The sequence below is a fragment of the Gossypium arboreum genome, chromosome 1, assembly GCF_025698485.1.
Source record: "Gossypium arboreum isolate Shixiya-1 chromosome 1, ASM2569848v2, whole genome shotgun sequence".
Classification (NCBI taxonomy): domain Eukaryota; kingdom Viridiplantae; phylum Streptophyta; class Magnoliopsida; order Malvales; family Malvaceae; genus Gossypium; species Gossypium arboreum.
The window spans coordinates 7,286,454-7,301,346 of NC_069070.1; the positions used below are offsets into that span (position 1 = coordinate 7,286,454).

General features: G+C 32.1%; 1 protein-coding gene across 1 annotated transcript; it reads right to left on the minus strand.

Moving 5' to 3' along the window:
- Positions 1–12,307: 12,307 nt before the first annotated feature.
- On the minus strand, positions 12,308–14,467 carry LOC108463581 (ankyrin repeat-containing protein At5g02620-like). The gene is made up of 3 exons (XM_017763506.2): positions 13,799–14,467; positions 13,272–13,684; positions 12,308–13,171 (listed from the first exon to the last, which is right to left on the minus strand). The coding sequence occupies exons 1-3, from the start codon at positions 14,142–14,144 to the stop codon at positions 12,308–12,310; spliced, it is 1,623 nt and encodes a 540-aa protein (XP_017618995.1). The 5' UTR covers positions 14,145–14,467.
- Between the last annotated feature and the right edge of the window lie 426 nt (positions 14,468–14,893).

The following is a 14,893-nucleotide window of genomic DNA, read 5'->3' on the forward strand; positions in this document are numbered from 1 at the left end:
AAACTCTTTACGCTTCTGTTCCACAAATCTTTCACTGATGTATTTCTTCCGAATTTTTTCTTGAAAGAATTCCCAAGTCACTTTCTCTTTCGGCACCACTGAAATCAATGTCTTCCACCAATAATAAGCCAAATCTCTCAACAAGGATATGGCACATTTCAAGCACTCTTCAAGTGTACAAGATAATTCATCAAATACCCGAATAGAATTCTCAAGTCAAAATTCTGCTTTCTCGGCATCATCATCAACATTTGCCCTGAATTTTTCAGCCCTTTCCTTATGAATTCTATCAACTGAGGTTCTATGAAATTTCATCAGATCCATACCTTGAGGCATCGGGAGTACTGGTTGAGGAATCGGGGGAGATGGGGGAGGTTGTTGAGCATTCAGGTTCGTACGAAAGAACTCGGTGTACCATGTATTCATCATCTGGAGAAAGGTTTCTCAAGCCTCTTCTCCTCCTCCTTGACCAACAGTAGGAGGTCGATTTTCAGTCGGCACCGCCCCTTCAACAGCAGCTGGCACATTGCTCACTACATCATTGGCCACAGCTAGATCGGGATCCATTTACTATATAAAAAAATCATTTAAAAGGTCAGGAGTCGTCACACTATCACAAAATATATATATGGCATGTATAGTAAGACCATACAAACGCCACGTTAGTCCTAGAACCGATTAAACTGTAGCTCTGATACCACCAAATGTAATGCCCCCTTACTCGAGACCGTCGCCGGAGTCGAGTATGAGACATTACTAAACTTTTTTCTAGAATTTTTGGTCGGGCCAATTAGTACAGTTTATTAGTTAAAGTCTCCCCCATTTCGGGGTTCGGCTACTCTGACCCCTGTGCACTACGAATCAAATTTCTTCCTGAACAGAGATCTAATGACCATGCCGTTTATTTCTCTTAAAAATAGACTCAATAAGGAATCCATACATATAAACTGTGAATCCTAATTATTTTTACACAATTTATGGCAAATTTCTAAAATCAGAATAGGGGATCTAGAAATTGCACTGACCCTGTTTCACCAAAACGTAAATATCTCATAAAATACAACTCTTTTACCTATTTTGTTTCTTCCACATAAAAATAGATTCATTAAGTTTCAATTCCATATTTTATTCATCATCTAATTCTATCTATACTATTTTTAGTGATTTTTCAAACTCACATCACTGTTGCTATGTGATTCTGTTTTATAGCCAATTTCACTATTTTATGGTTTTCCATGGATTAGGAAATACATTAAGCATATACATAACACTAAATATAAATTTTAATTAGCCATTCCAATAGCTAATCATCAAAAAACATTTCCACATCACTCATTCACCATATAATAAGATTATATACGCAAAAGGATCATAATGCTATACATGCCATATTCCCAAAATATGCAAGCCACTATACCGAGGTGGTCCGTTGATAGTGTGAACGTACCTCCGACCGTCCCGATCTCCAAGCCGACTTGTCAAAACTATAAGGAATGGAAGGGAGGGAGTAAGCATAAATGCTTAGTAAGTTCACATGTAAATAGCAAGTAACATAACCATGCAATAACACGAAATCCACATTTGCATAATATCACCAAAGCATTCATATCATATTTCTCATTCATGATCCTACCATATTATTGTTATATTAAAGTCTCAACCCGAGGGTTAAGTACATACCTGTACAAAGTATCCGTTCCACAACACTTACCAACTAGTCACTTTCATCTCGAGAATTCTTCCATTTCACTAGAACTTTACCCGTTGAACACATCGGAATATAATTCGGATACACGAAATCAAGCTACCATAATTTCACCCATAATAAACTCGGAACGCAACTCAACGAGCTCGGGTGTTCGCATCCATAATGAACTCAGAACACAACTCAACGAGTTCGGATGCTTGTATCCATAAGTGAACTCGGAACGCAACTCAACGAGTTCGAATCTCAATTTCCTAGTGACATGTCACTTGTATCCTAATCTATTCCTAATGTTCAAACAGAATTTTCCTCGATCATACTCCTTTGCCATCTTCCACGAAATGTCGAAATCGATACTTCGATGATAGTTCATACTCATCAAGTAATTCACATAATTACATATTATTCAACAATAACCACAAAACATAACATTTCATGATAATAAGCATCATATCATATAAACAACATTAAATTGCTTAAAACAACAATTATGTTACCCTATTCACTCACGAACTTACCTCGGTGCAAAATGTATAAAGGATACAATTTAGCTCGAAATCTTTTCTTTTCCCCGATCAAGGTCAATTCCACGTCTTTCTTGATCTATAATAACACATTTGACTTATTAATGTCTCACATTACTCAAATTACTCCATAAACATCCTATGGCAAAAATTACAAATTTTACCCCTAAAGTTTCACAAAATTACGATTTTTCCCCTAGCTCGGAAATTAAACTTCATCCTATTTTCTTATGTTTTATGACATGCTGATCATTTTTCCCTTCTATAGCAACATCAAATTCACACTCTATCATGTATTTATGAACATTAGGTATTTTTACTGATTACATCATTTTAGTCGTTTTTATGTAAAATCACTTAGCAAAAGTTGTTTAACACAATCTCAAGCTTCATATTCTACCATAAAACATCAAAATTCATGAATATCATTCATGGGTAAATTTTTAAATATAAACCCTATCTCAAAATATTGGTAGAAATAGGTAAACCAAGTTACGAGAATTTCAAAAATGTAAAGAACATTATAAACGGGGCTAGGATTGACTTACTATTGAGCTTAGAAGTTGAAGAAACCCTAGCTATGGTAGCAAGTAAAATTCGGCAGCAACATGAAGGAGATGAATGGATTTTTGCTTGATTTTTCCCATTTTAATTCATTAAAATCTAAATGACCAAAATGCCCTTCCTTACTAAATTTTCAAAAATTTCATCCATGTCCAATTTTTGTTCAAAAACTTAGAAATTGGTCAAATTGCTATATAAGGCCTCTTAATTAATATTCCAAAGTAATTTCATACTAGAAACTTCTAGAATGCAAGTTTTGCAACTTATTCAATTTAGTCCCAAATATCAAATTAAGCACTTTATGCATAGAATTTCTTTACGAAACTTTCACACAATCATAAAATCATATAATAGACCTCAAAATAATTATAAAATAATTATTTCTGTCTCAGATTTGTTGTCCCAAAATCACTATTTCCATTAGGCCCTAATCTGGGATATCACATGCCGGAATACATATCATGGTTTAGGATCCATGGGAAGCCATATTTACTGTCAGAAGAGGAGAGGCGATAGTAAATTCGTACTGAAGGCTACCCAAACCTTACGGTAAGAGGTCGTGTACCTCAGTTGGCTACGAATATTGGCAATTAAGACCGGCACTGAAGTCTTAGGATCTGCCTTCACCGTCGGTAGTATTAAGCTAGCTAACATATCTTAATCTATCTTAAGATGATCTTGTGAAACACTTGTCAACGAAGTACGTTAAATAATGAAACATTACATAATAATTGTATTATTCAAAAACCCTAAACACCTAGTGATACTATACCGCCAACACATATATGTGGACATTTGTACTTTTTTATCTCCCACAAGCCTATCATTTTCCTTAACGAGACCATAATTTTCCATGAATATGTACCGTCTTACACTGTACACTTGGCCTCAAACTTATCGGATTTGGATTTAACCACGTTGTAGTTAATCCCTCATGATGCTATGTTGTTTCAATACACCAAGAAAACTATCTTTATTAGAAAACTCCCTACCAACTTCCAATTCACCCGAATCCAATAACGAACTTGTATGGTCACACATTCTGTGTGGTAGATCTGGAAACTCCAACTTATCATCTTGAGATAGATCGACATTATGCATATGGGCTGGAGGCGAGTACGCCCTGAATCACGAATTTTCTTCTTTTTCATGTGAACCCCCTTCAACATCTTCAGGTATGGTTGGAACAGGCTCCGGTTACGAAAATAATGCAACTTCTGCACCATCGAGGCTTGGCTTTAGAGGTGGATCCACATCAGACTCATCATCTAACCCACCATCATCTGCAACGAACGAGGTCCCATCGTTGATGGATGTTGTTCGGAGTACGTCATCTCTTCTTATAGACGTTTTATAACATCCCTAATCAGATGTGGATTGCCAACCACTAGAAGTTGATTTCAATCCCCAGTACGTATTTCCAATATCGAACATCGACCCACCGAGGTGCATGTCTCATCCATCAACGGAGTGTCGTACAGGGGTTGTGTATTCATACTGCTACCAAACACGGGCGCTTCCGTGTTTTACCACCTACTAACAGAGTGTTGGGCATAGGTCGTGTATTTCTCTCAAACAGCAGTAGATGTTGTCACAAATGCATTATTTGGTGATGAAAATTGTACATATAACTCAAGATAGGGTGATCCACTAGCAAGATGAGTCTGCACCATTGCCTCCAAGCTACGAGGACCTTTGATGTCGAATGAGTCATATCTTGTGGGATCAACTAAAGTACAAAATTGATACTTAATAGACAAAACTTTCATTGGTGTCGTTCCGAAGATTTTATGCCTAATTCTTTTACGAATTTCTGTCAAATCTATGTTCTAGATAAAAACCAGTCACGCTGTGCTCTTCGATAAAAAAACAAAGCTATTCTCCGTGTCATGGACTTCACCATCACAGTAAAATAAAAGCACTAATACGTTCACTCATCTTCAGTTTCTATTCTACTTTAGCCTCAATTTCTCTTACTGTAACTTATGTAATCTGAGAATGAAATTTGACTTATTTATAATCTAAGGCCAAACATGAACTACTGTAGATAAAGAGCATCCATGTGGGAGCTTTTTTCTGTAATTTTGCTGACAGTGCATCCTGTTTGAAGTGTTTTGGACACTATTTGTTCAGAAACATCTTCTCGAAATTATTTTTTCAGATACTACTGTAGCAAAAGAGCGTCCACGTGGGAGCTTTTTTTAGTAATTTTTCTAAACGTGCACCCTGTTTGACGCGTTTTGAACACTATTTGTTAAGAAACGTCTTCTCAAAATTTTTTTTTCAGATACTACTATAGCAAAAAAGCCTCCACGTGGAAGCTTTTTTCAGTAATTTTGCTGACAGTGCATCCTGCTTGAAGCGTTTTGTACACTATTTGTTTAGAAACGTCTTCTCAAAATTATTTTTCAAATACTACTATAGCAAAAGAGCGTCCACGTGGAAACTTTTTTCAGTAATTTTGCTGACAGTGCATCCTAATTTAATTAATTAACCCTAAAAACCCTAAACCCTAATTTAATTAATTTTTTAAAATTAATAGCTAATTTAATTAATTAACCTTAAACCCTAATTTAATTAATTTTTTCCCTAAACACAATAAAACCCTAAACTCTTAAAACCCTAACATTAAACTCTAAACCATATATCAAGCATAAAAAAACCTAACCCTAAAAAAAAGGGGGGCAAAACGCGTCCCTAGGGGAGCGTTTTGTCATGTTAGCACAAAATCTGCCCTTAAGGAAGCGCTTTGTGCTGACGTGGACAAAACGCTCCCCCAGGGATGCGTTTTGCTTACAGAGCCCCTGACTTTGCGCTGACGTAGACGCGCTTTCAAGGAATTCGGCCTTTTTCGATAAATAATCAAAAAATTGACCCATTTCCATAAATAATTTTGAAAATAAGCTTTTTTTTAGTAAATTGGCCATATATTTCATTGTCTTAATATTCACAATCGTGTCAAATATTTCCATTATTTGTGCATATTTGATTTATTTTTAAAAGGAAAGCTTAAATTCTAATAGAGAGTAATATCAAATCATTTAAATTTATTTTAAATATTAATTTTTTGTCTTAATTTATATTAATTATAATTTAAATATCACCATTATAAAAATTAAATATTTATATTATTTTTACTTTTCTACAATAATATTTATAAGATGTTATAATTTACACCAAATTTTAATATTTTAATTTAATATATTTTAATTATTACATACAAGCAACTTGTACATCACATAAAGAAAAAAGTAGTATATACTAGAAATTCTATCACTCAACGTATATGTGTGGAAACCATGATTTAAAATACAAATACCTATTTACAAAATAACATACAAGAAATGATGGAACGTATGGTTTGAAACTAATTAATCATAATAACACATGAAATATGTACAATATTAAAATAAAAATAGATTAAATTATGGGTAAAACAAAATTTAAACACATAAATATTTCACATAAACAATACTAAATGTACTACAATTATTTATCATTATTTTGTCATCAATTATAAGTTAGTGTTGAGTTGATTTGTGACACCAATTCAATGAACAACATTATATATATAACTGCTAGAGATAATATATTAAAATAAAAACATATAAAATATAAAAATATAGGTCGAGTTCAAATCTCACCATATGCATATTTTAAATATATATATTATTTAAAATTAATAAAATAAAAATCATCTTGCTCGCGTGCGTTAGGGAGATTGCAGGTTCATACCTACCTAATTTACTAACAAATATGCAAATAGTGGTTACCATTATTATATACATGATTTGAAAGTGTGGTTACTAAAATTTAAAATAAAAATGGGAATTTAATTTACCTATAGAATATAAAAGATTAGTCATTGGGTATGCTATTATAAATATCTCAACAAACTAATTGGAGAAAATTAGTGGTAAAGCTAAGGGTTTACATCCTCTAAAATAGAAAATTTTCTATTTAGATTATTTTATAATTTATAAAATTTTAAATTAATAATGGTACAATTGCACTTTGGCTCTCTAAAGTATAAAAATTGATTTAGTTCTTTAAAAATTATAAAGATATAAGTTATTAAAATGGTGAAATTACATTTTACTACTATAAAATATACAATTTAATTCTAACTTCTAAAAAAAAATTCACCCTTGGAGAAAATGCTACATAATTTCGTAAATTAGAACATTTTAAGTGAACTTGTAATGGAAATAAAATATTACATGATATAAAATAAATGAATTAAATCAAATCAACAAATCAATCGGAAAAATATAACTTAAAACTTGATTAAGAATGAAGGTCAAATTTTGCTACTAATCCTTGTAGTAGATTTAATTTTGTACTTCCATTTACTTTATAAATTTTAAATTTATAGCCATGACCTAAACAATAGTCACTAGATTTGTTAAGTTTTTTTTTTTTTTTCAAAATCTTATGTAATCAATATATGATCATATGTGCAATATCATATTAACTTGCTATTTTTATATAAAATTCACAAAAAGTTGTGTCATTCTAGTTAATAGATTTAAGGATCATATTTGAATCAAGACTAGAAATTTAAAATTTAACAAGTGTAAAAGCTCAAACTATCGAATTAGATAAAATAATTAAATCTACAACTTACATATAACATATGCCTAATAGAGAAATTTTGACCAAATTCAATTGCTATTATTTGGGTCAAGATTGAGGTTTCAAAATTTCAAAAGTACAATGACTAAAATTGACTAAATTAAAGTGTAAAAACCAAATCTAGAATTTAAGCGTAATACATGGATTAATAGCATAATTTAACCTGAAATTAAATCCATTTTTTATTAAACAATTCTTAAACTATCCATAATACCTAAACTTTTAAATTAAAAGATATTATATTCGAGGACACAACCTTTTAAATTGTTATAACAGTAACAATATCATTGATAAACAACAAACCCACATGCCATGGTGAAAGAGTCTGAAATTGATATAATATGGCTTTAAAGGAGGCCCAAAGTATTTGTATTGGGCCTAAATTTGCCTAAGGGAATATTATCCGTCTTCAATTACTTAATCATCGAAACCACAACCTTTTTTTGTTTCTTCTAACTCCACTGTTATTTTTTAAACTATTCATACTTTTATTTTAGTATTTCAAGTCACAAATCTTTAATTACGATTGATTCTTTTATTTTTCTTGTTTAACTTTTAGCTTGTTTTTTATTTTGATTATCGAAAAATATTTTTAAAGTCTTAATCTTAGTTAAAAAAAAAAGTGAAAAGGCATTAGAAACTAAAATAATGTATTAAAAATTTGTTAAATTCTACTTGTTTAGCCAATAGTTGAAATTTATAAATTACTTTTTTTCAACTTCAATTTTAAATTTGAAATATCAAAATCAATTAAATAAAAATTTTAAAAAATTATCCCTCAATAATATCAACCAATTTATTAATATGATATTAAAATCAATTAATTTAATCTCCTAAATTTTAAAATTTTATTTTATGTTTCAAAATTATCCTTAATAAAATCAAATCAAATAAATCATATTTAATAATTGATAACATGTTGAATTTGCATGATTTTTTGTGTTTAAATCGGTTAATTCTTGAATTGATCCTTGCTAAATTAGTGATTTTATGTTTTAATCCTGTCAGAAATACAATTGGGATGCTATGAGTAAAAAAAGAGTAGAAAATGACTAATTTACAGCCTAGTCAGTAAAATGGGGCCGAATTAGAAACTTGGAAATAGTCAAGGACTTATCATATTTCTTTTGACATTGTAAAAGCTAAAATTAAAATAAAATATGATTTTATTTTTTATTTAATTCTAATTTTGTGTAGTGGGTAATTAAACTAAATTTAGTAAATGATTTGTGTATAAATAGAGCACTTGTGATAGCTTGAAAGCATACTTGAATTTGCTTAAGCAATTAAATTAAACATTTTATTCCCTTCCAATTTTATGAATTTTATGCGTGTAGCATACTGCCACCCCATTTCCATTTGCTTAATTCTTTGCAAATTAGTTTAATTGCTTTTCAAATCTTTTCCATTTTCAATTTTCACCATTTTTCATTTAAATCTACTCCATAACTAATCAAAGTATGATTAATTTTATGCTTCACTAAATTCTAACTTAGTTTTAGGTCGGTATTCTTTCCGGTCAGGAATTATGAGATAAGTATCCGTATTAAAAATCGTTCCAATCGGTATTCACTATTTTTCCTAAATATTAGGATTGATAAATTCATCCCTAAAAGTTAACTCAATTTCAAATCAAAAAGCATGTTGGGTTGGAGTCGGGTTTGCGAACAGTTGGGGGAACGAGTGGGCCGTGCTATATTCGAATCTCCGAGAACAAATCGATGGAGATAGTGATCGAGTTTAAACGTCCCGCATGGTTGGGGAATTACAACTTTAATTTATTTTCTTTTGAGTCGTCATGTGTTATAATTTTATAAAGTGCTGACCTTTTGATTCATAACATCAAACCTAATTTTAATCTACATTTTTTCTTAAAATAGTTATGTTAGGTTTTTCACAATCAAGTGTTTCTTCCCAAAATTCTCGAGGAATCAAAAGGAAATGAGTTCCAAAAGAAGATGATGCGTTGGTTTTCTATATGGTCGACTTGCACGATGTTGGAACATTTAACGTAGATATGAGATTCAAGAATAAATATTTAAATGAGTTGGAAAGAATGTTAGAAAAAGTTTTACTTCATGCTATGTTGAAGGCTAAACCTAAAGTTGAATCAAGGATTAGGACATTGAAAAGGGATTGGGCAATTGTTTATGACATGCACAGTGAAAAAGACAATAGCAGCTTTGGTTGGTAAGAGCATAGGCAAATGGTTGTTGCCGAAGATGCTGTGTGGAACTTCTATATAAGTGTAAGAATTATTTCATGTTTTTATTATATTGTTTTGACCAAACTTATATCTAATGTGAATTCCTTCTTTTGTTATAGAGTCATAAATTAGCACGTCAATTAAGACATCGTAATTTCCCTTATTATGACCAATTTACTTCCATATATGCAAAAGATTGAGCCATTGGGAAAGATGCTCAAACAACTGTAGGTATTGTTGAATAGATGTTGAGGATGTAGCTAATGCAAAGAATCTTAAAGAAGGAAACAGGTACCATGGATGCGAAGATGATGTTTCATTGGATCAGATGGATTTCTCGACTACACAATCGCAACTATCGAAACCAAACAAAGATGGTTCCACATTTTCAAAGAAGAAAAAAAAAGATTATTGATGGAAGTGAACAAATTTCTACTTCACTTACTGATGCTGCCATATTATTGGGAGAAAACATACGGACTGTTGGCCTTAAACTAAGTAGGAGCATTGCCTCTGAAATGTTAATTCAAGGGAAGCCAAAAATGGTAATTTAAGAAAGTGCTCAAAAATTACATCTGACCTTATGTGAAGTAGAAGGATTAACTGAAGATGAGCTCTATCGGGCGTTGAGCAAATGCTGGTTTTCTTTAGTCTACCTTCTTCTATGCGATTGGAATAGGTGAGAAGACTTATTTATGACCATTAAAAATCATGGTTGCGTTGGTGATTTTTTGGTAACTTTTTATATATGTAATATTTTGATGATATAATGACATGATAGAATGACACTGACTATTGTAACTTTTTGATGTTGTAAAATTTAACATATAGATTATGACATATAAGCTAATAACATCATGTAATTTTTGTTAATGTATGAACATTATGTTTGGATGTAAAATATAATTCTCAAACTATTTATTACTTCTAATCTTTTCTTTTTAGTTTAGAAGATAATTAAATTATTTGTTTTGCTAATGATATTTTATCACATTAAACATGCATTGCAATTTAAAAATAATAAAGTAGGTTATATATTATTTTCTAATAATATATATTATAATTTTATTAATTCATATTTTAATAATTATTATATTAAGATTGTTATTAAATTATATATTATTTTATTAAATTGTATTTAATAATAATTAAGTTAAAATATGATTAAATTATTTATTTTTTATTAAATTATATTTAATAATAATCTTATTAAAATTTAATAACAATAACAATAATCATCTACCTAAAAATTTCGCTAAGGGTACTTTGGTCATTTAAGTCTTTTCTTTATGCCATTACAGCATCTATTCCATTCAACCGAATATAATAATACTATTACAACTCTATTTTATTCCATTGAACCAAACAATTGAATTACTGATTACAACTCTTTTCTATTACAACCTTATTCTATTCACCCCAACCAAATGTGGTGTTAGCACGGACTGTTCCACCATCCACTTGCTTTATTATGAATGTATAATATCTATCTCTGTCCCTTCTCGTTTTGCTTCAATTTAAATTTTGCTACTTATCTTTAAAGTCAAGTAAATATTTAAATGTAATTTTTTAAAAAAAATTAAACATAAAATATATGATTTTTTTTTCTATATTATGTTATTATATTTTTACACTTTTAATAGTTTATACATAAAAAGATAAAATTGTTATTTTATATAATGGAGCGAGTCGGCGTGGGGTAAGCAATTATTATACCCATTATCCAAAAGAAAAAAATCTAGCCAACCTTATATTGCATAGCAATTACCATACCCATTATTCAAAAGAAAAAAATTTACTCACCCTTATACCGCATCCACTCTGTTTAGAGCATATTAATTCAAAATCCATCAAGTGGATTAGATTTTGGGTTTAATATTTGTAAGTAAATGGGAAAAGAATAACTAAAAGTTGTAAAGATTTGATTAAATTATAGTTTTACTCCTTCTATAACGCTCAAATTTAGGATTAATCTCTTAAAATGATTACACATAATTTTCCCTTAAAAATACAGCCTTTCAACTCGTCATGTTAATATGATTTTTCTGGGTATTAGGAGAGTTTTAAGGAAAGCCCACCTCAGCTTTTTAACTGGAATAATTATTGGATATTGTAAAAGTAGACAGTTGTTTAAATCTCAAATCATAATTTGACCTAAGAATTTGGTACCTGACTATAAGAGCTGTCCTCTTCTTTTTCATATGTAAATGCGATGCAAACCATAGAGTATGTACTTAGAAAACAATTGTCACTTATGCGTTTTTCATCGCATCACGTTTATTATAATTGCGAACTTAACATATCCTATCATGCTTCATGGATTTCCAAGGTTTACTAAATATAGAAAAAAGATTGAATGTTACACAGTGATGTCTTCATTGCTGAAAACAATGTAGAAGAATGGTTGGTCTACCACACCATGGTTTTAACCCTATAAGCAAAAATGTTCTTAGCTTATTAGCATTAATTTTACCAAAATCTTGAATGAAAAAAGTTTAATTCTGTTTCCAGTCCCTATACATTTCATATATTTAAAATTAATCTTTTACTTTTAATTTCAAGAATTTACTCAGTTGAACTGAAAAAATAATTTAACAATTAACTTATCAAAGGACAAACAATCAATAATAACAAATGGCTAGAAAAAAATCAGATTTGTGTAGGAGACCATATTTAAAGGGCATACATTTGAAACTTATTGTTTATAATCTCAGAATCGGACATAATCGCTGAACGCGACCTGCTGGCGGTGGGCGATCGTGTATTTTTCATGTTGGTAGCCTTAAGGCGATATCGTATCACCCAATAACACATGCCCGCTAGAGTTGCCACCATTAATATTGCTCCCACAACGCTTATCCCGGATGCAAGCCAATACCACCTTTGCCCAACTATAATGTACGACAATGCTAAAAACGCCACCGTAACAAGCACACAAGCCAACCACAGTAGCTTGTTGATCACCGCTGCCATCTTCTTCTTTGCCTTGCTCTCGATCACAACAACCGAGGTTTGAACCACCACTATAGCAAGAGATATGAAGAGTGCAAGGGAATCAAAGATGAAGAATATTACAAAGGCTGGGTATATAGCAATGTTTGATTCCCCCAGGGAGTGACCCTTCGGGACTTGGTTCGGGTTGTCAATGAATTGGCCAGGGAGAGTGAAGATGGCAGCAAAGGCGACGCTGGCAATTAAGACGGCGACTACGTTGGTGGAGTTCATCGTGTTGTTTAGACCTTCGGAATGCATTTTGTGGAGTCTTTTGACGATGTCGTGCACATTTTTTCTAGTTTGACGAGTATGTTCTAGTTGATTGTGCACTTCATGCTTGATGTCACTCACTGTTTGTTTTAACTCACGGGCAGGGTTCAATGCTACAGGCTTGATGTTTCGAGCACTTTGAACTCCATGCTGTTGCAGAATGGTGGTAACCTCGGGGTTCCCCGTTTTTTCAGCTGTATCTAACGCTGTCTCGCGGCTTTTGTTCACGGCTTTTGTGTTGGTTTCTTTGTGTCGAATTAACAACTTAACGATCTGCACAAACAGGCGATTAGATTAGCATCTTGCCTTGTTGATGCACAAGAGCTAACATGAGCGTAAAGGCGAGCGAACTCAATTTATTAGTATGATTTACCTGAATTCTGCCCTTCCGGGCAGCTATATGCAAAGGCGTATTTCCCTTTGTATCAACCATGTTTATCATTAATGAAGGATCAACACTAATCAATTCCTCTACCACCTTAAGGTTCTGCCCCTTCACTGCCATGTGAAGTGCAGTTTGGCCTTTCTTATCAGTCCTTGGAGCAATCCCTGGTTCACTGCCCAAAAGTGCCTTCACAACCTCCACATGCCCATTTCTTGCTGCTGAATGTAAAGCTGTTTTGCCATTGCTCCTTGCTATTGTAGCCAAACCACTGCCTACTTCTAATAAGAAATTCACAATCTCAATGTGCCCTTGTGTTGCAGCTGTGTGTAGAGCCGTGGTGTTTGATAAATCCACTGTCATTGCTAGTTCAGGATGCACTGCTAGTAGCACTTTCAATATTTCTGCAAAATGCCCACATTATGAAGTCACCATCTTAATGTTGATCCCAACTCGAAAACTGGACTAATTCACCTCACAATAACATTAAACATAAAATTGATGCATGAGAAACATACCTAAATCTCCTTGTTTAGCAGCAATATGGAATGCATCGAAGCCATTTCGAGCTTTGATCCCGGCATCGGAGAGATCGTAATAGTTTATCATCTCCTTAACCAAATCGACATAACCGTTTTCGGTTGCAATATAAAGAGCAGTTTCACCAGATTGGTTTTGTTTAGGCAATAGTTCTTTCAGTTCATTTTCCTCGGTAGTCGTAAGGATTTCTTTCACCACCGCAAGGTCTTTACATCGTACGGCGTAATGCAGAGGCGTTTCGTCGCGTTTTATTGTTATCTGTGTCGTCATCCTTTTCCGAGCAGGAGGAAAGCTCGGCGGCTTCTCGGTTGATGCCACCTCCATTTTCTTTAATTTGTTTATGTTTTATCAAAATCCACCTTTATAAGAAAACTACAACCCTAGCACCCAATCTAAACCATAAAAATAAACAAACCCAGAAACCTAAAACAAGTAAAAGATGGAAATTTTTGTACAAAACACATAAAAGCCGATGTTACTATTTACCTCAGTTTGAGAGAAGAAGCTATCTTCGTTAAAAACACAAAGCAAGACAAAAACGAGGGGAGATGTGTTAGCTTATAAAACCAAACGGGATGAACAGAGCACCACACACCTCTCTTGTCGTTTTATTGTCTTGTAATAAATCGCCATTTGTTAGTCTCGATTGTTTCAGATTGACTTTTACGTGAAAGATTGGAGATGACCAAATCTATTCGCGTGGGATTCACGCGGTTGGCCTCAGGTTTAATTTTGGAAGGAATCCTGGACCTGCGGCCACACCATTCATTATTAAAATACAAAAAGGTTTCCTAAATTAGTTCAAGTCGATCTTCACTGGAGAGTCTTACGCGCTGTTGTTAGTGCACGCGTTTTTGTTAGTATTCACAAATGTGGGATTATCCAATTAACAAATATTTAATTCTAATCATTTATAATTTAATTTCTATACTTTTTACTTTTAAGATTATAATCTATTTTCTTATAACAGTAATAAAAATATTATATATATTTATGTATTACTCTATAGTGATTAAATTTAAAATATTTTATATTATAAAATTTTAAATATTATATTTTACATTTTATCGTGT

Bases quoted from the DNA above. Each gene is read 5' to 3' on its own strand.
- LOC108463581 (XM_017763506.2), bottom strand. From the start codon at position 14,144: ATGGAGGTGGCATCAACCGAGAAGCCGCCGAGCTTTCCTCCTGCTCGG. The intron at 13,685-13,798 runs GTATGTTTCTCA...GGCATTTTGCAG, and splicing joins TGCTAAACAAGGAGATTTAG to AAATATTGAAAGTGCTACTA. The intron at 13,172-13,271 runs GTAAATCATACT...CTGTTTGTGCAG, and splicing joins CCCGGAAGGGCAGAATTCAG to ATCGTTAAGTTGTTAATTCG.